Source organism: Pantherophis guttatus, chromosome 3 (assembly GCF_059756535.1).
Source record: "Pantherophis guttatus breed Tessera chromosome 3, ASM5975653v1, whole genome shotgun sequence".
Classification (NCBI taxonomy): domain Eukaryota; kingdom Metazoa; phylum Chordata; class Lepidosauria; order Squamata; family Colubridae; genus Pantherophis; species Pantherophis guttatus.
The window spans coordinates 200,652,956-200,674,164 of NC_142065.1; the positions used below are offsets into that span (position 1 = coordinate 200,652,956).

General features: G+C 45.7%; 1 protein-coding gene across 4 annotated transcripts; it reads right to left on the reverse strand.

The window, feature by feature from the left end:
• Positions 1-530: 530 nt before the first annotated feature.
• TATDN1 (TatD DNase domain containing 1) lies at positions 531-21,105 on the reverse strand. 4 transcript variants are annotated; one of them, XM_034422263.3, is made up of 12 exons: positions 21,060-21,105; positions 17,545-17,610; positions 16,677-16,726; positions 16,459-16,522; positions 14,975-15,118; positions 14,847-14,889; positions 11,798-11,883; positions 11,663-11,703; positions 10,700-10,776; positions 9,858-9,928; positions 7,445-7,571; positions 531-675 (listed from the first exon to the last, which is right to left on the reverse strand). In XM_034422263.3, exons 1-12 carry the CDS (start codon positions 21,088-21,090, stop codon positions 573-575), a joined length of 903 nt encoding a protein of 300 aa, XP_034278154.2. In that variant the 5' UTR covers positions 21,091-21,105; the 3' UTR covers positions 531-572. The 4 variants fall into 4 exon arrangements, with proteins under 4 accessions (XP_034278154.2, XP_034278155.2, XP_087747519.1 ...); XM_034422264.3 differs by lacking the exon at positions 21,060-21,105 and adding an exon at positions 19,331-19,509; XM_087891393.1 differs by lacking the exon at positions 21,060-21,105 and adding an exon at positions 19,331-19,483 and having other exon boundaries at positions 14,975-15,105; positions 15,193-16,522.
• Positions 21,106-21,209: the final 104 nt, after the last annotated feature.

Here is a 21,209-nt window from a genome sequence, read left to right on the forward strand (position 1 = left end):
TTAAGACGTCGAACAAAACACTCCTTAATTAATATAAAATTACGGTGTGGGTACATTATAGCCAAAACCCCTCACGTTTTGATAGTTTAAAAGCCAGGGGCTTTTAAGATAAGAATGGAATGCCATATAAAGAGGGACATTTCAATCTCTCTTCATTTCAATCCTGGACAAAAGTTAAAAACGTTCTATTTAAAATCATAACACATCATTTCTAGCTTGACAGCTAAAAATGAAAGCTTAGGTTTCCTTGAAAGATACCGTTCCTTCTAGTATTTATTTATAGAAGAAAACACAACCTTGGGAAATGAAGGAAATACATTTATTTATGGAACTCTGTTATAACTTTTTTAAGCAGAAATCTGGTTATTGTGTGGTTACACAATAAAATTATCTGAATTACCGGGAAAGAAAAATATTTCTAAAATGCCAGAAAATTCACAATAAAGGCGAGGATTTCCAGACACGTATTTTTAACTATACCATCCTGTATGGGAAACATACTTTTAAATAATGATTCCAGAATTAGGGAGTAGACTTAGATTATTTTATTTTATGAACAGAATTAACTGGATTTACATATCTGGAAAGAAAGTTTTAATAGTGTTGTTATACATAATATTGGCCAGTTCTAATGGCTCCTCTTCACGAACTGTTGCTAGTATTTCCAGTATCTGGCTACAATGAAACAAACAGAAATGTTATAGAAAAAAAAATAATTTATAGAAGATCATGACAACTTTTGATAAAATTGCATGAAAGATATGTAAGCCATATTTGTGATTTTTTTTTTAAAAAAAGCAGTTTTGGAGTTGCATTCACCAAATGCCACACTAAATGATGATCTAACGAAACAGCAATGAATCTACCCTAATTTGTATGCTTTTCCTGTGCGCTGCTCCCACTATCCATGCATGGGTTAATCCTTCAGTGCTTGGCAACAACTGAGTGAAAACAAAAGGCTTTTCTTCCCCTTTCCGGCTCCCAAGCCACGCCTCTGGTCCCATGATCCCCCAGTCTTCACTCAGTTGCTGGCAAACACTGTAGTGATTTTGGGAGCTCCACAGTCTAAGGTATTGTACATCTGTGGGGACCTTTCTCCCTTTCCTTTTCCTTTTAGTTCTTTAAGTTATTAGGCTTTCCCTTTCCTTAGGGCCTCTAGGCTTTTTAGTTGATTTTGATTAGTTTGTTTTTTTTGGCTCTTTTACCTTGCATTGCGGCTGCAGCGTTACAGAAAGGGGGGGGAGCGGAGCCCAGCCTCCCACGCTGCTCCATCGGGAGGGGCGAATTTTCAAACGGCCGCTCTCTCCCCGCCGTTGCTGCCGCTGCCTCGACCACGCTACTACAGCTGACCGGCGGGCTCTCCTTTCGGAGTCCTCACGCCCGCTCAGCCAACGCGCGCCGCCTTTGCCTCCATTTCAAGCGTCGCGCGCTCATCAGCTGGGCAGCGGGTCGGGAGGCTCAGAACACGTGGCGCCATCCGGAACGCTCCCTTCTGCGCCACGCTTCACCGGAGCGATCAACGAGAGCCGGAAGCGGAGAGGAGCGCCGGGAGCCTCAGCAGCCCCCCCTGCACTACAGAAGCATCGCAACAGGGGGAAAGCGCGGCGTTTGGTCGGACCCTCGGGCCGCCATTGTGAGTCCGCTGCTGGAGCCTGGCAGAGTGGATTAGCGCACCACGTGCCAGCGCCATTTTGACGGACCCTCGGGCCGCCATATTTGGCAGAAGGATCAAGCCTGTGTCTCCCCCCAACAGCAGGGAGCCGGCTACAGACCCCCCCCCACCAGTCCGCCCCTGGAGGGGGCAATCAGCTGGGGAGAGGTCAGCGCAACCAGAGCGCCTTTGGGAAGAACAGGGCAAGCGAACTACCCAATCTTCCCACAACCTGCAGCCATGTCTCGCTCCCCCCCATCCTCAGATATGGAGCTGGAGCTAACCCCCCCACGCAGAAGCTCAAAAGGGGGGAAAAATAAATCTAAAAAGAGGCACGAGAGCTCAACCAGCAGGGCTGCATCAGATGGCTGCCTACCCATCCGAGATAAAGACGCATTAAGGAGGCACAATGCGCTGGAGCGACAGTGGGAGAAGGCCCACAGGGCGGCTGCCGGACCCTCTCCCAGAGAGCCTGGGCCCTTGGAACCAGCACTTGTCATCCCAAGGGAGACAGAGCTGGGAATTACATCGCTGGCCGACATCGCGGTAACACCAAGAACCCCAGAGGTGCCCAGGCCGGACCGCATTTCACCCCGTCCTGAGACAGGCCCGGGGACCGGCCCGCACCCCTCAATGACCACATCACCTGCACAGCTCCTTCGCGCCAGGGAAGCAAGTTCTACGCCCTCAGGGGTAGACCAGCAAACCCAAAGAGGGCCAGGGATCGTGCCACCTATGGACTTTCAGGCTATGTTCTCGGCTGCCCTTTCGTCTTTCTTCACGGCAACCTTACAGCAGGCGCCCCAGGCACCCGTGCAAGCCGCACCGGTCCAGGCACGCCAACATCATCCTCAGTCCCACCCACCCCAGCAACGAGGGCAAGACTCTTCGTCTGAGGAATCAGACCAAGCAGAGGAGGGACCGGAGGAGATGGAGTTGTCTGAGGACGAGGGCCTGGCACCGGACACCCCCGCCTTTACAGGCCTCTTCCGCCCGGCCCTTTTCAAGTCCCTGCTCCACAAGGCGAGGATCACAACCAACCTCGGGGTTCCAGGGGACGTCGCATCCACCACCCCGCAGGCGGCAGGCCCCCATGACGCGCTTTTCAAGTCGGCAAAGCCGCAAAAAGATTACATTCCTTGTCCTCAGTTGTTTACGGATGTGATCCAGAATCCCTGGGTGCAACCGGCCTCCCTGGCTACACCCAGCAGCCTGGATAAAAAACTCTACTGCTCAGCCCCGGAGCTGGAGGATCTCCTGGCGCTCCCCTCAGTAGACCAGCCGGTGGCGGCGTTAGCTTCTAGCTCCCTGGTGTCCACCGACCCGTTAGACACTCTCAAGGCAGAAGAAAAGAGAATGGAGGGGGCCTTCCGTAAGGCACACCAGGCCGCAGGCTGGGCAATCAGATCCGCGACAGCTTCGTCCTTCTTCAATAGGGCGTCGCTCATCTGGCTCCGACACCTGCAGGACAGACTCCCGCCTGAGGACACTAGACTGCATCAAGATCTTAACAAGATCATAGCTGCCACCGAATACACGGCCGACAGCTCCCTGAACTCAGCCAAGTTCGCCTCAAGGGCTCTCGCCTCAACCCTTACTGCTAGGAGGTTATTCTGGCTTCGGCCTTGGAAAGCCGACTTCAAAGCCAAGTGGAAGCTGGCGACTTCCCCATACAAAGCGCCAGATCTGTTTGGCGCCGCGCTAGAACCCCTACTGATTGAGGGGAAAGACAAGAGGAAGATCCTCCCCTCAACCTACCGGCGCCAGGAACGCAGGTACACACCTTACCCGCTCCAACAGCCCTTTCGCGCAGGCGCCGGACCCAGGGGGTCCTCCTCACAGCGCTCCCATTATCAGGGAGGAGACAGATTCCAAGACAGGCAGCAGTTCCGAGACCGAGGACGACACCAGCAGCCTAAGCGTAACTTCCGTGGAACCGGGCCTAAGCCCGCCAGAAGGGGGAAATGACTCCTGCCCCACGGGACCCATAGGGGGAAGGCTCATCCTTTTCCATCAACAATGGGCCAGATCGACTTCGGACTCCTGGGTAAGGCGTACGATCTCTTCCGGTTTATCCATCGAATTCTCCGGCCAGCCACCCCACCGGTTTGTCCGTTGTCCAACCCCTCCCTCCTCGGAGCTTCGGGACCTAATGTCACAGGAGATCGCCCACCTCCTGGAGATCAAGGCCATAGAGCCCGTCCCGCAGAGCCAGCGGGGCGCAGGTTTCTACTCAACCCTCTTCTTGGTCCCCAAGAACTCCGGGGGTTGGAGGGGCATTCTGAATCTAAAGCGCCTGAACCTGTCCGTACTATACCGCAGGTTCAAGATGCACTCCCTCAAGTCCATCTTAGCGGGAGTGAGACAGGGCGACTTCCTTCAATCGGTCGATCTCAAGGAGGCGTATCTGCACGTGCCGATTCACCCGCATCACCGTCAGTACCTGAGGTTCGAATACGCGGGCCAACATTACCAATACCGCGCGATGCCATTCGGACTTTCGTCGGCCCCCCGCACCTTTACCAAGCTGGTAGCGGTGGTGGCGGCCAGGCTCCGAGCCATCCCGATCCGGGTACTCTGTTATCTGGACGACATTCTGGTCCTGTCGTCCACGCCCGACCAGGCCTCCAGGGACATGGAGATAGTGTTGAGGGTCTTCCAGGAGCACGGCTTCACCATAAACTTCGCAAAGAGCCAACTCCTACCATCCACCAGGCTACTTCACCTGGGGGCACTGATAGATTCGTCCAGCGGCCAGGTGTTCTTATCACCGGACAGAGTCCAAAGCATCCGAACTCTAACCCTGCAGATCCTAACAAGGAGGAGAGTTGCCCTGATCCACCTCTCAAGCCTCCTCGGGAAGATGGTATCCTGCTTCGGCATCGTACCGTGGGCACGCAGACATTCGAGGCCCCTGCAGTGGTTCCTCCTTCCCTTCCAGCGAACAGGAAGGGCCAGTTCCAAAAAGGAAGTGCGCCTCACTCCTCAGGTCCGCAGGTCACTCACGTGGTGGACTTCGGCACCGCTCCTCAAAGGATCCAGCTTCCTAGAACCGGACCGCCTGATTCTCACCACCGACGCCAGCCTTCGGGGGTGGGGAGCCCATCTCCACAACCTAGTCACACAAGGACAGTGGTCACAACAAGAAGGGAGGTGCAGCATCAACCTCCTAGAGCTTCGGGCGATCAGACTGGCCCTACGCAACTTCCAGCCGACGGTGCAGGGGCATCACATATTAATCCTGACCGACAACATCTCGGCCAAAGCGCACGTCAACAGGGAGGGGGGCACGAAGTCTCGTACCCTGATGCAGGAGGCTGCGGAGCTGTTCAGCTGGGCGGAGAGACACCTGCTCTCAATCAGAGCAGACCACATTTCGGGGGCAACCAATGTGAGGGCGGACTGGCTCAGCCGCGAAACGATAGATCAAGCGGAATGGCAGCTCCACCCTCAGCTGTTTCAGGAGCTCACATCACGCTTCGGAAACCCGGTGGTAGACCTCTTCGCAACCCCGGCCAACGCCCAGCTACCCCGCTTCGTCTCCCGCTACCCGACACCACAAGCGGAGGACCACGATGCCCTGCGCTGCAGGTGGCCCGAGGGTCTCCTGTACGCATTCCCACCAGTCCCGCTGCTCCCGCGCCTCATTCGAAAACTCCTGACGGAAAAAGCCGACCTACTCCTGGTAGCCCCGAACTGGCCCCGGAGACCATGGTTCGCCGACCTAGTGGCACTGTCCGTGGAACAACCTTGGGTGATCCCACCACAGCAACTCGTTCTGTGCCAAGGAGCAGTCACACACCCAGAGCCCCAATGGCTGCAATTAGCCGTTTGGCATTTGAACGGGTCATCCTGAAGAAGGACAACCTGCCAGACGAGGTAGTTGCCACTATCCAGGCGGCCAGGCGTCCGTCTACAACTCGCATCTACGAGTCATCATGGCAAGCGTTCTGCCGCTGGAGCGCCCACCAGCATATCGACCCCACGTCAGCTGCCGTTCGGGACATTCTACGGTTCCTACAAGCTGGCCTAGACAAGGGCCTGGCTCCCGCAACCCTACGGAGACAGATGGCGGCGTTGTCAACAGTCATTACATGCGCCCCGTACCAATCCCTCGCGCACCACCCGCGCATCAAGGGCTTTCTGCATGGGGCCTCCAACCTGCGACCCCCCACAGTACACCGTTACCCCTCTTGGGATTTACCTCTCGTTTTGCGGGCGCTGACCGAGGCCCCTTTCGAGCCTCTAGACTCAACCTCTCTTAAATACCTATCGTTTAAGGTGACCTTCCTGCTAGCGATCACCTCGGCAAGGAGGGTCTCCGAGTTGGCGGCTCTGTCAGTCCGCAAGGACTTGTGCATTTTCCACGATTCTAAGGTGACTCTACGCCTGGACCCTGCCTTCATCCCGAAGGTCAACTCGTGGTTCCACCGAGCCCAGGAGCTCATCCTGCCGGACTTCTGCCCCTCACCTCGTGACCCCAGGGAAAAGAGGTGGCACACCCTAGATGTTCGAAGAGCCATCCGCACTTACATCTGACGGACCGCGCCATTTCGCCGCACAGAGGGACTTCTGGTTTCCTTCAACCCGAAGTCCATGGGTCAGAAGATATCAGCAGCCACAGTCAGCAGATGGATCAAGGCCTGCATCGCTCTGGCTTACGACCTGAACTCCAAACCGACTCCCGGCAGGATCCTGCCGCACTCGACTCGCAGCGCGGCCACCACAGCGGCCTGGGCCACCCAAGCGTCGGTCGTGGACATTTGTAGAGCTGCGACGTGGTCGTCCCTCACACCGTTCATCCGCCACTACAAGATCGATGCGTACAACTCAGCTGAGGCATCGTTTGGCCGCAGAGTACTGCAGAAGGTGCTGACGGAGGAGGACTCTGGAGGCAGTCAGCTTCCCACCCAGGGAGTTTAAGCTTGGGTATATCCCATGCATGGATAGTGGGAGCAGCGCACAGGAAAATGGACGTTGTCTTACCTGAACGTCCCTTTTCTGGGCGCTGCGTACACTATCCATATCCCGCCCGTCAGGGCTGCCTGCCACCTGTTTATGGCTGATGCTAGTTCTTTTCCCTCACGTTAATTTGAGTTAATAAAGTTGAGTTGTATGTTACTCATTGTGTAGTTTCTTGTCCACTGCGCCTTCGTTCAGACTGGGGGATCATGGGACCAGAGGCGTGGCTTGGGAGCCGGAAAGGGGAAGAAAAGCCTTTTGTTTTCACTCAGTTGTTGCCAAGCACTGAAGGATTAACCCATGCATGGATAGTGTACGCAGCGCCCAGAAAAGGGACGTTCAGGTAAGACAACGTCCATTCTCGGTCTCCTTGTGATTGGGAAAAGGCTGAAAGTTTTGGTTATGACTGACCAGTTTTTATCAGGGAAGCCTGGAATGGTGGTTAATTTAAAAGCATGTTTTATCAAGCCGTTTGAAGCAATTAAGGTTAGCCTGAATTTGTGGGATTGATACAATAGCAGATTAATACTTCTCAGTGCCATCTTGTTGGCCGCTGTTAAATTGCAAAAATAGATGGTATCTAGATATGCTCCAACAAAATAAATCTCAGGTTGTTATGCTGCACTGAACAAATGGAAGTTCAGAAATATGTTTTATAAAGTATTATATTCTTTCGCTGCGACCTAGATAAGAGTTAGACGCCAGCACGTCCCTTTTAAAGCTTTGTAATTTGAGCCTGTCATGGCTAACTCATTAGATCAGCTTCAAGGGGACTAATGACTAATCTCTCCTGGATTGAAACTCTTGACAGGAGCAGCAAACAGTACTTACATTATATGGCAAAGTTCATTTCTGTCCTTTAGGCAGTGTCCCGTTTCCCATTTCTTTTTGGTTGGAAATGTGGTTTTTACAAATTTTGAGCCTGCGTGGGTGTTTTTCACTCCACACCAGGGAGCATCTAATCAGAGAATAATTTTAAAAAAAAAAGAGTGGTAGCTTTATAACTCTTTTCAGGAACTTGAACACTTGTGTCTTTCATTCCTGCTTGTCTCATTTCCTCCTTATACGTACAGTATATATCTCTCACGTGGCACTTTGGGAATAAATTAAAAATTCTCATTTGATTTCTTAAAAATTGTGATAGGCAGTAAATACAGGTGGTCCTAGATTTACGACCACTATTGAGCCTTAAATTTCTGTTGATAAGTGAGACATTTGTTAAGTGAGTGTTGCCACATTTTATGACCTTTCCTGCCAGTTAATTGAAACGCTGCAGTTTTTACATTCCTAGCACGGTTGTTAAGTGAATCTGGCTTCCCCACTGATTTCGCTTGTCAGAAGGTCGCAAAAGGTGATCATGTGACCCAGGATATTGCAACCGTTTGAATGGTCATTAAATGAATAGTTGTAAATTGAGGATTTCCTGTATACAAATGGCTTTTACTAGTATCTGCAAGTGCAGACTGACTATAAAACAGCAACATCAATACAATTATTCCAAAAACACTGCACTCCTCCATAGGTTGGCATATTCAAACCCTGATTTAATGAACCATTTGGAGGGAAAGGATGTCTGTGAAATTCTCAACTTGGTGACATCCAAATGAAAATGTGCCTATTTTAGCTAAAGCCCATTAAACTAAGGTTCTACTGTATCTGATTTCGGTAACTGAAGAGATTGTTTGAAATACTGTGTTAACAAGCTTCCACTGAAACTTGTCTGAATCTTATTACCCAGCCCTTTTGGAACAGTCTTTAATTACAATTTGCTGTCAATATAATATAAAATAAATACTAAGGCACTCTATTTGGTAAAGCTTGCTCCACCAACATATTCATTTAAAATGTATTACATAAACAGATTCTGAAGGGAAAAAAAGATTACCGAGCACAAAGTTTGATATATTTTTCTGCTCTTACCTAGCTTACAGCCATATGTAAGAAGGCCTGTACACAGCTAGTTGGTTGATGGAAAGATCCCACCAGATCATGAAGCTATAGAGCCGTGATGGCGCACTGGTTAGAGTGCAATACTGCAGGCTACTTCTGCTGACTGCCAGCTGCCTGCAATTTGGCAGTTCAAATCTCACCAGGCTCAAGGTTGACTCAGCTTTCCATGCTTCTGAGGTCGGTAAAATGAGGATCCAGATTGTTGGGGGCAATATGCTGACTCTGTAAACCACTTAGAGAGGGCTGTAAAGCACTGTGAAGTGGTATATACGTGTAAATGCTATCACTATTAAACCTTTGTTTCATCTACTTTGGAGAAAGTGAGTAGCACATAAGGGTAGCCGTGTTCTACCAGTATCATGCTCTTCCTCAAAAGCCACCTTCATAGATTGCTGTCAAAACAAGCACAGTGCAAAGTTTGCCCTTATGTATTTGCATCACAAATCGGATGCAACAACTTACACATAGGTTGTGTTTGCATGATGAGACAGGTTTTGCCACTTGCCTCCCCCAAAATGGTACTTTCCAGATACCTTGGCAATGCAAGTCTCAACTTCAGTCTTGTTTAGGATTATGACAGTTATGGGCCTAATAGACACACAAAGGGTATCAGGCTGGATTTTGAGGATAATAGAAAGGTATAATCCAATATTTGACAAGGATCTGGCAAAATGCTTGGTAGCAGAACAATTTGGAGTTCCTTCTCTGCATCATGCTGTTTTTGAGGCTGGTTCAATAGTTTTCTGGAAGTGTTGTCTGGAACACATTTTTATTTACAAGACTTGCTTCCAGAAACCCAGCGAACTGTCCCCAGAATAGCATGATTCAGAACAGGAATGGAAAATTCCAGGTTTCTTTGGAATATTTTGTTCCTGAATCTATCAAAGGACTGACAATTTTTTTTAAAGGGCATTTCCCCTTTTCATCAATGAATTAGCTGTCCGGATAATCATGCTAAGCTAACCCGAAGGTGCTTTTCCAAAAGGCAACTAGACTTTCTTGGGTTTTTTTTTAAACGTTTCACTTCTTATTCAAGAAACTTTTCCCGTTCTTACCCAAGAAGCTTCTTGAACGAGAAGCGAAATGTTTTCAAAGAAAAAACCCACTTGACTTTTGGAAAAGCATCTTTGAGACAACCATAACTTGGGGGATTTAGAGTCTCCATAGAGATACCAAGCTAACCTTGCATCTGGCCTGTGATTTGGATGCACCATCTCAAGATGGCAACCCAAATATATCTCTGATCTAAAAGAGTTTTGAAAATGGTAAAAGTAGTGAGAGCAAAGCGACTTACCTGTCTCTATCATTAGCCTTTCGCTAGGAATTGACTTCACCGTTTCTAGGTTGGCTTCGGTTTTCAGAGAGCTGGAAAATAATTTTAGAAGTTTGTTAGATGAAATTGTCTCTTGCTTGCCATTGTTGGGGAGTTCATCAAAAAAAAAAAGAAACTGCTCCCCAAATTCAATGAATAATTTTTGTTTTTTGAACCGGTATTGAGCATACTCCAATATTGTGCTTCTAATCCCATTGACATTAGATTGATTTTTCCCCCCAATTAAAAACTAGGAGAGCAACAATGCATGAAATTTAAGTTGAATTCAAGTTGAATTCTTCTACATCTCTGGATACATTAGAAGCTCTAGGGGCTTCTAAAGCTAAATGTCACATAGTTTTATATCCTGTTCACTCTCTTCTCTAGTATATCTAACTGAGATTTAGATTATTGTATATTATTGACTTTTAATTATTTTTCTTAGTTATGAGGGTAACATAATTGCAGTACTTTAGAAAGTTAATGTGGCCCATCAAACACGGTACAGACAGCATCTTTTGTTCTTGTTTCCTGCCTCAAGCTTCAAAAAATAAGGTCTTTCTATTTTTCATATCCCTGGCAAGACAAACTACATCCAGGTGAGCAACTCTGGCAACTTTACGACCTGAGGACTTCAACTCCCAGAATTCCTGAGCCAGCTAGCTCAGGAATTCTGGGAGTTGAAGTCCACAGATCGTAAAATTGTCCATCTCTGCACTACGTGGTTAATGATCTATCTTGATTTTTTTTTAAAAAGCCACAAATACCTACCAAACTAAAAATGAATGCTTGAGGGAAGAGAGTTAATGTTTAAAATAACTTACCAACCATTAATCCCTATATAAAGATCCAGATCTATTAGAGCTGCCGCTTCTTCTTTGGTGCCATCAAAAGAGTGAACCTATAAAAATAATTACAAGCATATACATCGTAAGACAGAAGGTAAATGTTTGTTAATGTGGGCAGTCCTCAACGTATGACCATGATGGAGTCTGCCCGTCACAATCATTGTGAAAGTCATAAAGCGGGTCACCCCGTAACCCGGTCAGATCTTAATTACATTTTTTTTGTAGGAGGGGTTAAGTAAACCCATTGTTTACTTAAAACCCAGAAACGCTGATCACATGATATGGGGTTGCTGAGCACCCGAAATGCAGTCATGTGACTTCAGGGAGGAGGGATGGCCATTGGAACTTCAGATCGTAAGTATTCCCGAGGAAGTCTGTCGTAACTTTTAATGTCACTAAGGGAGTGAGTCATAATCTGAGGACTACCTTTACTCAGTCATACAGTTCCCTTTAATTATTTTTGTTGATGTTTCTGGATGTCATCCAGCAGCTGTGCATGCATGAAAAATGTGAGAAAAAATTAGCAATTCTTCCTAGGAAGGTGACGTGGCTGTTCCCTTTTTCACAGCTGTGTCATTCTTTGTGCTACCCTACCAGATGCAGGTACCCTAGTCTATCCGAGTTCAACTTCTAAACATGGCTAGCAAGGCCTAAGGTTGACCAATTCATGGAAGGACACTGCCAAATTTAAAATAAATAAGATTCAGGGTTAGGGTTAAGGTTCACAGAAATCCCAATTCATAACAAAAAGAAAAACTTGGCTTGATGCTAGATCCAAACTGCTATTCCTTCCACTAGAGTTTTAGAAGGCAAGGTTTGGGCAAAGAATGCAGACACGGAGAGAAATCTCTAACCTATTTGTAATGCAAATATAGCAATAGACTTTAAATCACCAAAAAAGTGTAATGCTGAAAAACATTATAGCTGCATTGCACCTACCACTCCTCCCGTACATCTCTCTCTATTTCGTCTCATTATATCTGTGGAAAAGAAGAATTTGATTTTAGAATCTTAAAGAGCGTTTGTTCCCTCAAAAGTACACATTTGTTCTTCTAATTTTCTAACAAAACTCACCTAGGAATTCTGGGTGCGAATTCCTACAGTGCAAAAACATTGGCAATTTGGCTTGCTCAGATAGCTCAAACTGTTTTTCAAAATACCTGAAAGAAAATAAAAATTGTATTTACCAGTCACTGAATCCATAGTGTTTATATGGCTGCTCAATTCTTACAATATGATTCTGGATGACAAGCCAATACATCAGGTAAAAAAAAAAAAAAGATTTCAGGAACAAAGTAATAATTGGCTTCAAACCATTTTAGAGAGCCAGCAATTGGGAATCACACTTATTACCCTCTTCCAGACAGGAGTTCTAATAGTCCTGATCCAAATGCCGAAGAAAACAGCTGAATTACCTCTGAACTGTGAAAGGGCCTTAGCTGTGCCATGACTAACGCAGGTCTCCAAAACAGCAGAGGTGTGCAGAAAATCCAGTTCTCTTTTGTGATCTTCCATCAAAGAGGCAAATATTTTAAAAGTTTACATATATTTGTAAACCAAGACATTCTACATCTTGCTAGCCTGATACAGGTAGTCCTCAATTTACAATCTTTCGTTTAGCCAACCAAGTTACAACAGAACTAAAAAAAAGTGACCATCGGTTCTTGCACTTACAAGCATCACAGCTGATGGGAGACAGCTGGGAAGGTTGCAAATGGGGATTACATGAAGCCCAAAGATGTTACAACCATTGCAAATTATATGCTGGTTGCCAGGCATCCAAATTTTGATCATGTGACCACACAGTCTGATTTATTTAACGACTAAGCAGGGCTTCGCTTAACAACTGTGGCAAAAAGGTATAATAAAAATTCTTGTTAAAATTGTGGTTCTTAAGTCAAAAGACCTGCAATGTCAGGACCAAAAAGGGATGTTGAACATCCTCTTATTGTGAGCATCCAGAGGTGTCTGACCAACTTTTGCCAAATGCTAGGTAAGGCATCCAGCAAGACAACCCACGTTAATGAAGTTTAGTAAAAATGTTCTTTTGTTATACCTTAACAATAATTTAGAATAACAGAGTTGGAAGGGATCTCGGAGTTCTAGTCCAACCCCCCTGCTTAGGCAGGAAACTATACCATTTCAGACAAATGGTTATCCAATATCTTCTTAAAAACTTCCAGTGTTGGAGGATTCACAACTTCTGGAAGCAAGTTGTTCCACTGATTAATTGTTCTAACTCTCAGGAAATTTCTCCTTAGTTCTCCTTCATTAGTTTCCACCCATTGCTTGTTGTCCTGCCTTCAGGCGTTTTGGAGAATAGCTTGACTCCCCCTTCTTTGTGGAAGCCCCTGAGATATTGGAAGACTGCTATCATGTCTCCCCTAGTCCTCCTTTTCATTAAACAAGACATACCCAGTTCCTGCAACCATTCTTCATATGTTTTAGCCTCCAGTCCCCTAATCATCTTTGATGCTCTTCTCTGCATTCTTTCTAGAGTCTCCACATCTTTTTTACATCGTGGCGACCAAAACTGAATGCAGTATTCCAAGTGTGGCCTTACCAAGGCATTATAAAGTGTTATTAACACTTTACTTCATGTGATTTTATGTTACTTTTTTTGTTCCTAAAAACTCCCCCCCCCAACCCCTCCATTTCATTTAACTTTTCTTGGCTGACTAATTCCTGAGCAAAGATAACCCACTTCACTTAGTAGCGTCTTACTCTGTGGCAACAGCTTCCAGGGAGGGACAACGCACAAAGACATATACAAAAACGGCAATCTGCCCTATGGTGTGGACATTTTCCCCTTTGGGGAGAAGAGGGAGAATTGCCCTCTGGGCTTTCGCATCCCACATGTAGATGTAGCTTGAAGCCTGGTTTCCTCATCCTAGCCATCCAATTTTACGACTGTTTCTGCTCTTATCAGAATGAGCAGAACCACAAGATCCAAAGTGAAAATCTTGGCAGCCCTTACGCTGTCGAGACGGATAACGGGATTTGGAAACAGAGAATCTCTCTTATGACTCTCAGTCTGAGGATAAGCAGAGGAGGGTTGATCTGCTCTTTGTTTTTCCTTCAGCTTAAAATAGGCTGAAGATGTTTTAAGGCTTTTAATGGACATTCCTGAAAAAAATCCCTATAGAACTGTGATGGCGAATCTATGGCACACGTGCTACAGGTGGCACGCCAAGCCTTCTCTGCTGCCACATGCGCTGTCGCCCCAGGTCAGATCTCCATGGTGTTTCTTTCGTGAGCTTCTGTTTCCCTGCAAATGACTGTTCTGCCCCAGCTCCGGATTCCCAAGGATTGTGACACACACCAACGGTCCTTATCAGTTATAACGTACCAAGAATAAACAAAGTCCGGCAAAGATTGGCAACCAGCCCAGAAAACAAGATACGATAAGACACTCACTCTTCAAAAATGCTCTGTAATAATTACATGTTGTTTCCAGCAAGAAATTACTAACTGCGTGTGACTTAAATAGGCTAAGGCAGTGGCCAATTATCCTCAAACCTTACTCTCAAGGAGACCTCCTCCTCCTGAGTAGCCACTCCTGCCTTTTGGCAGCCCTGCGTGCTCAAGCATTGAGAAGAGGCTCCTCCACTTCGCTCTCTCCACTTGAAGGAGCCTCTGGAGGTTCTGAAGGCCCTGGCTGAGTCTCTGCCTCTGGCACCACATCCTCTTCAGCCTCCTCGCTGTCCGACGCGAGCGCCAGCTGCGCAGGCTGCTGGCGCGACCCCACACCAGCCTCCTCCTCGTCGGGATCAGCCATGATCCGCGCGGGCCGCTGGCGAGCCACAACAATGACGAAACAGAAGCTCACGAAAGAAAAAGATCTTACCTCTTGCCGCTCTGCCGGTGTTGGGATGCCCCGCCTCCCGCCGGCCAGCTGGTCTTTGGGTCTCTGCTGTGCATGCATGCATGTCCGCATGCATGCGCACGTTCATGCATGCACTTTTGCGCGCACGCACACATTTCAGTTTGGGCGTGTGCGCAGTTTGGGTGCTTGGTGCCTAAAAGGTTTGCCATCACTGCTATAGAACAGTACACAACACGGAGGTTAAGAAGACAGGGTGGCCAGTACAATGTTATTTGAAACAATAAATAAATTTCTTACTTGAGTTGGATGTCTTTGGGGCAGAATTCTAATCTGTCGAAGTCTGGAAAGGGGAAAACACAGTGAAGAGGCCTTCTAAAGACTGCCATGAACAAACAATGCACTTACGTCAGGGAGTTAATACCTACCCAGGCCACACTCCCCAATTGCGACCACCTTCCCTTTGTTCTTCTCAGCTAAATCTTGCAATTCCTCTAAGTACTGGTCGGGATTATCCTGATCGAATGCTCCACAGCGAGTGGGATGGCAGCCAACGGTACTGTAAAACATTTCTGAAATCAGACCATATGAAAGAGTTGATATAAATGATGCAGACTCTATTAAAAGATAAAGGGAAAATAATCACCTGCTCTGTCCGTATACACAGATAGTCCTCGATTTACGACCATAATTTCTGTCTCTAAGCGAGAGTTTTGCTACGTGAGTTTTGCTCCCTTTGAAGACTTTCCTTGCCACAGTTGTAAAGTGAATCACTGCAGTTGTTAAATTAACATGGCTGTTAAGTGAATCTGGCTTCTCTGTTGACTTTGCTTGTCTGAAGGTTGCAAAATGTGATCACGTGACCCCAGGACATTGCAACCGTCATAAGTATGAAGCAATTTTCAAGCATCAAAATTAAATCACGTGACCATGGGGATGCTGCTGTGGTGGTAGGGGTGAAAAAAAGGTCATGTCACTTTTTTCAGTGCTGTCGTTAACTCTGAATGGTCACTAAATGAACTATTGTAACTCAAGGACTACCTGTATTCTCTTGCATCGTGGATGCTGCTTTATGTTTTTCGCTAGTGCATTGTACTAGCAAAAGAGGTTACGATTCCCTGCCTGCAAGGATTTGTAGAAACAAAAGCGTAGGAATTGCAACCAATTCATTCTTCTGCATTAAAGCCCAGTTAGAGAAACTTTTCCTCTCTAGGTAGATGCCTGAAGTGACCATTGTCAGCTGCCTCTCAAGCTTTTCCTGGAGATCCTCCTCACATACAAACAAGCATGTTACACAAATACATACATGTACAGGTAGTCCTCGGCGTACGACCAAAATTAAGCCCAGGATTTATGCTGCTAAATGAGAAATTTCTTAAGTGAGTTTTGCTCCATTGTACGACTTTTCTTGCCACATTTGCTAAGTGGAATCACTGCGATTGTTAAATTGGTAACACGGTTGTTAAGTGATATCTGGCTTCCCCATTGACTTGTCAGAAGGTCGCAAAAGGGGATCGATCACATGACTCCAAGACACTGCAACTGTCGTAAGTACATGCCAGTTGCCAAGCGTCCAAATCTTGATTGTGGGAATGCTGCCTTGGTTGTAAGTGTGAAAAATGTCATAGATCACTTTTTTCATTGTCGTTTTAACTTTGAACTGTCACTAAATGAATGGTTTTTAAGTCGAGAACTACCGATCTCCCGATTTCTCTCCTCCCATGTCAAGCCCTTGCTTTCATTATGTGACTACTGGATCCTCCACATATTCTTTTCTCAGTAAGGGTAAGATAAGCAACCTCCCTAATTTGCAGGTACAGGGAAAGTTTCACTTCCCTTTTAAGCAAATACAAGTGTGGGATAATTCAAGCATTCCACTTAAGGGTGGCACATGATATAAGGAAAGAAATACCATTGGTTTGGGCCAGCTGCAGGGCATCTTTACTATCTTGTAAATTTCCACCTGTGATGATGAGCTGAAATGAAGAAAAAAAAGATGTAAATGCTAATTTCCTAACACCAAGTTTAATACGCTTTGGGAGGACATGAACTGAGAGTCAACAGCAAGGAAAACGGACAGTTCAGACAATAAAAAGGAACACATCTAAAAACATTTAATGCCAGAGTTACCTTTTGAACCCCAATTTTGATTGCTCTGTCTATTACATCCAAGAAATCATCTGCAAATATATAGATATAGATATATACGTTAAATTTAAAATCCATATTTTTAAAACACAGTGATAATCACCTTTATAACTGTTCCCAATTTCTATTTCCGGGGGGAGGGGAGGGGGGGGTGTTGTTCAAAGTTTTGTAACAATAAACATTGCAATAATCTTATGCCATCTTAATTAAATTGTAAACCTGAATGTAGCATTCCACTCTTTTCAACTTTTTGACAAGACAAATATTGTTGTGTACAAATGCAATATATATGTAGAGCGCTGATATATTTTCCAACAGAGCTTCAAAGGAATGGCCTTCTCCAAATTGAAGGGATCACAGCTAGCAATGACTGATAAGGATTTGGGACAGTATTTGAAATCACAAGCAACTCCAGCTTCCTCCATTGACTTTCCTTATTGAGAGCCCCTTGGGAAGACCACAAATTGTGATCACATGACTCTGGGATGTTGCAATTGTTGTAAATACAGATTCCATAGTTCTGAACTTGCAACTGTTAATTTAGTGACTGTTTCAAGTTACAACCCTTAAATATTTTGGACACAAAATCAGTCAGTGAAGATGACCATGAAGCTTTGAAAAAAATGGAAAGCGGTCGAAAAAGCAACTGATAGTACAGAAAGTGATAGTACTCTTCAGTGAACAAGTGAATGAACATCAAATAAAATACACAGAGACCTCCATCTTAGAGGTTTCTTTCCTTTTCAGGGTCCAGAGAAAATACAGCATGAAAAGGTCTACTTATAGTTATTATTCTGCATCTACATACCCCAACATCTGGTGTTGGGAATAAACCAATAAAAAGCTTTACCTTTATGTTTTTGAGTGCCTCTGTATATACCTCTGAACATAGGATCGGTTAAGTTAACACCAATATCTAGTTAAAAGAAAAAGCAATAATTAGCTGCTAATTGGGTTGAGGGCAGGTATATAATTTTGCTCCCTGCAGCAAAGATGCTTTTCAGCATCTTCTCAAAGCATCCCTCACAGCAGCTCAACGTTGACGGAAGAGATCCTTCATTAAAACCCTATTGGTTCGATTCCTATGATGCCCTTCAACAGGCCCATAAAAAATGGTCAGAAGGTCAGCAGAATGACAGAGCTGGAAGGGACCTTGTAGGTCATCTAGTCCAATCCCCCCATTCAAGCAGGAGACCCGACACCATTTCTGACATATGGCAATCCAGGCTCTTCTTGAAAGCTTCCAGTGATGAAACTCCCTTGACAAGCTAATCTTGGGTAATGCTAATTGTGTGTGCGTGTGCATACCAGCATTTTGTGTGCAGACAGATGTGGCTTAAGGAGTTGTGCCAACCCAGAACTAACATGCATTCCCTAAACCAGAACCAGCAGGTTGTGTGAAGGCAGCCCCCAAAATCCAAGCTGGGATTTTCAAGAAGCAACTGGACTTTCTTATTTTTTTCTTTGAAGATGTTTCACTTCAAGAAGCTTTTTCAGCTCTGACTGGATTTATATTCCTTGCAGAGAGCTGGTCATTTGCATCCTTTTAGAGGGTCGTTGAAGCACTTGGAGGTTTATCTGTGTCCTCAGGGTCACCTGAGTAGTGTAAATGGTTCCTGTAGTCTGCAATTTTTTTCCCTCTGGAAATCTATTCCTACTCCCACACCATTCAAAGGGTGTTCATCCCAAATTGTTTAGCTAAAAGCCTGTAGAGATTCTCAGTCATCCAGGTCATGGTTGTTTCAAAGATGCCTTTTTTCAAGAGGCAACTGGATTTTCTTGTTTTTTTTTTCTTTTGAAGATGTTTTGCTTCTCATCCAAGAAACTTCTTCAGCTCTGACAGGATAGGATTAGAGTTTCAAAAGAAAAAACAAGAAAGTCCAGTTGCCTCCTGAAAAAAGCACCTTTGAAACAACCATGACCTGGATGACTAAGAATATCTACAGACTTCAAGCTAAACAATTTGCGAGTAACACCCTTTGAATGGTGTGAGAATAAGGAATGGATTTCCAGAGGGGGGAAAAAATTGCAGACGAGAGGAACCATTTGCACTCCTCAGGTGACCCTGAGGACACAGATAAACCTCCAAGTGCTTCAACGACCCTCTAAAAGGATGCAAATGACCAGCTCTCTGCAAGGAATAAAAATCCTTCCGTTCCCCCACTATCCTGTCAGAGCTGAAGAAGCTTCTTGGATGAGAAGTGAAACGTCTTCAAAAGAAAAAAACAATAAAGTCCAGTTGCCTCCTGAAAAAAGCACCTTTGGGACAACCATGACCTCCTGGATGACTGAGAAGGCCAAGCTGGGACCATCAAGAGCAGAGGTCTTCAAACTTGGCAGCTTTAAGACTTATGGACTTCAACTCCCAGAATTCTCCAGCCAGCATAGCTGGCTGGAGAATTCTGGGAGTTGAAGTCCACAAGTCTTAAAGCTGCCAAGTTTGGGGACCCCTGATCAAGAGGGAAGCGAACTCCAAGGGTTTCCCTCCTGCTCCCCTAAACTGCTATTTTTCCCCCAGGAGGGGCTGCCCGAGCAGGCGGGACGCGTGTCATTCTCACGGCCACCCAATCCCGCATTCTGCCCCAGGACGCCCGGACGCCGCGCCGTCCCCGAGTTGCCAGGGCAACCGCCCTCACCAATGAACTTGAAGCGACTCATGACGACAACAGCGGCAGAAGCCCGCGCGCGACTCGCTTGCCCCAAAGAGGCAGAGGAAGGGGAGTCGTTACGCGCCGCCCCTCACTTCCGGTTGCCTCAGGACCGCAGCTGCCTTCCTCCCCCCCCCCGGAGGAAACGGAACGTCCGGAAACGAAACGTTCCAGGGAAGGAAGTGCCCGCCTTATATGATGCTAGGCGGCGTTCTTGCCGCCAGGATTCCAACGAGTTGGTTTTGCACAGCCCAGCAAGCCTCAAGGCAAAAGCAAAATAAAAAATAAAAAAATGAAAAGATATTCTAAGAAATTAAAATAGTTATCAATGTTAAGTCAGTCTCCGTTTCATAACAGCAGGCTTCCAAGCACCCTCTTCCTTCTGGCCTTCTGCATGGGCCGTTCCGTTTTAATTGTGTATGTGTACAACCCTACCCTAATGTTATATTTATTATGTATTAATGTAATATATATATATATATATATATGTGTGTGTGTGTGTGTGTGTGTGTGTGTGTGTGTATGTATTTCTGGTCTTGCAGACACACCTCAAACCACACCTCACGGCACACAAAATGCTTTCACAAAAAATGAAGCAAAATTACATTACATCACATTCAATGCAATTTACTGTACTGTACAGCAGGGGGGCTGCAACCTTGGCAACATTTAAGACTGGTGGACTTCGACTCCCAGAATTCCTCAGCCAGCTTTGTTTTACTGACTGAGAAATTCTGGGAGTCGAAGTCCATAAGTCTTAAAAGTTGCCAAAGTTGGAGATCCCTGCTGTGCTGAACTGTATTATGCTATATGCTATATACTATGCAATAGAATAGAATAGAATAGAATAGAATAGAATAGAATAGAATAGAATAGAATAGAATAGAATAGAATAGAATAGAATAGAACAGAACAGAACAGAACAGAACAGAACAGAACAGAATTCTTTATTGGCCAAGTGTGATTGGACACACAAGGAATTTGACTTTGGTGCATAGGCTCTCAGTGTACATGAGGAGAATAAAATACATTCTTCAAGAATAAAAAGATACAGCACTTAGTGATAGTCAAGGTTACTAATAAGCTATCAAATCGTACTAGGAAACAAATAAAAACAATATAATTGAAAGATACAAGCAAGATGGTTATAGTAATAAGAGGGAAGAGATAGATACTAGTAAGGAAGAGAAGAATAACAGTAATACAATCTTAGTAAATAGCTTGACAGTGTTGAGGGAATTATTTGTTTAGCAGAGTGATGGCATTCGAGAAAAACTGTTCTTGTGTCTTGTGTCTTGTTCTGATGTGCAGTGCTCTATAGTGTCGTTTTGAGGGTAGAAGTTGAAACAGTTTATGTCCAGGATGAGAGGGGTCTGTAAATATTTTCACAGCCCTTTTATATACTATGCTAAATACTGTACTATGCTATATACTACGGTATACTGTATACTATACGATATTATATTTAAATATATTACATTAACCTTCCACCACTTAAATATTCTACTCCCTCTGAACTCTCCTAATGCCGGCAGAGAGGCCCCTCTAATTATTATCTCTATGAGTCCATATCAAACCGTCATATCCTCCCCAGGAGGAGGAGGAGAGGAGGAGGAGGGAAGAGGATTAATCGTAGAGATAGGAAATTGGGATTTATACTTCACAGAAAAACCGTTATAGATTCCCGAGGGTTATAAAGAAATGATCTTCCTGAGACCTTCTCTTTCACAGCCTTCGATTGGGCTCATTCGGTTATATATGCGCAGGTCAAGAGCCCGTAACGGAGGCTTCGGTGGCGGCGCGTCATTCTGCACTTTTTTTTTCTCTCTCTCTAGAGGCCGGACGTCCTCGCGCTTCCCGTCAGCCC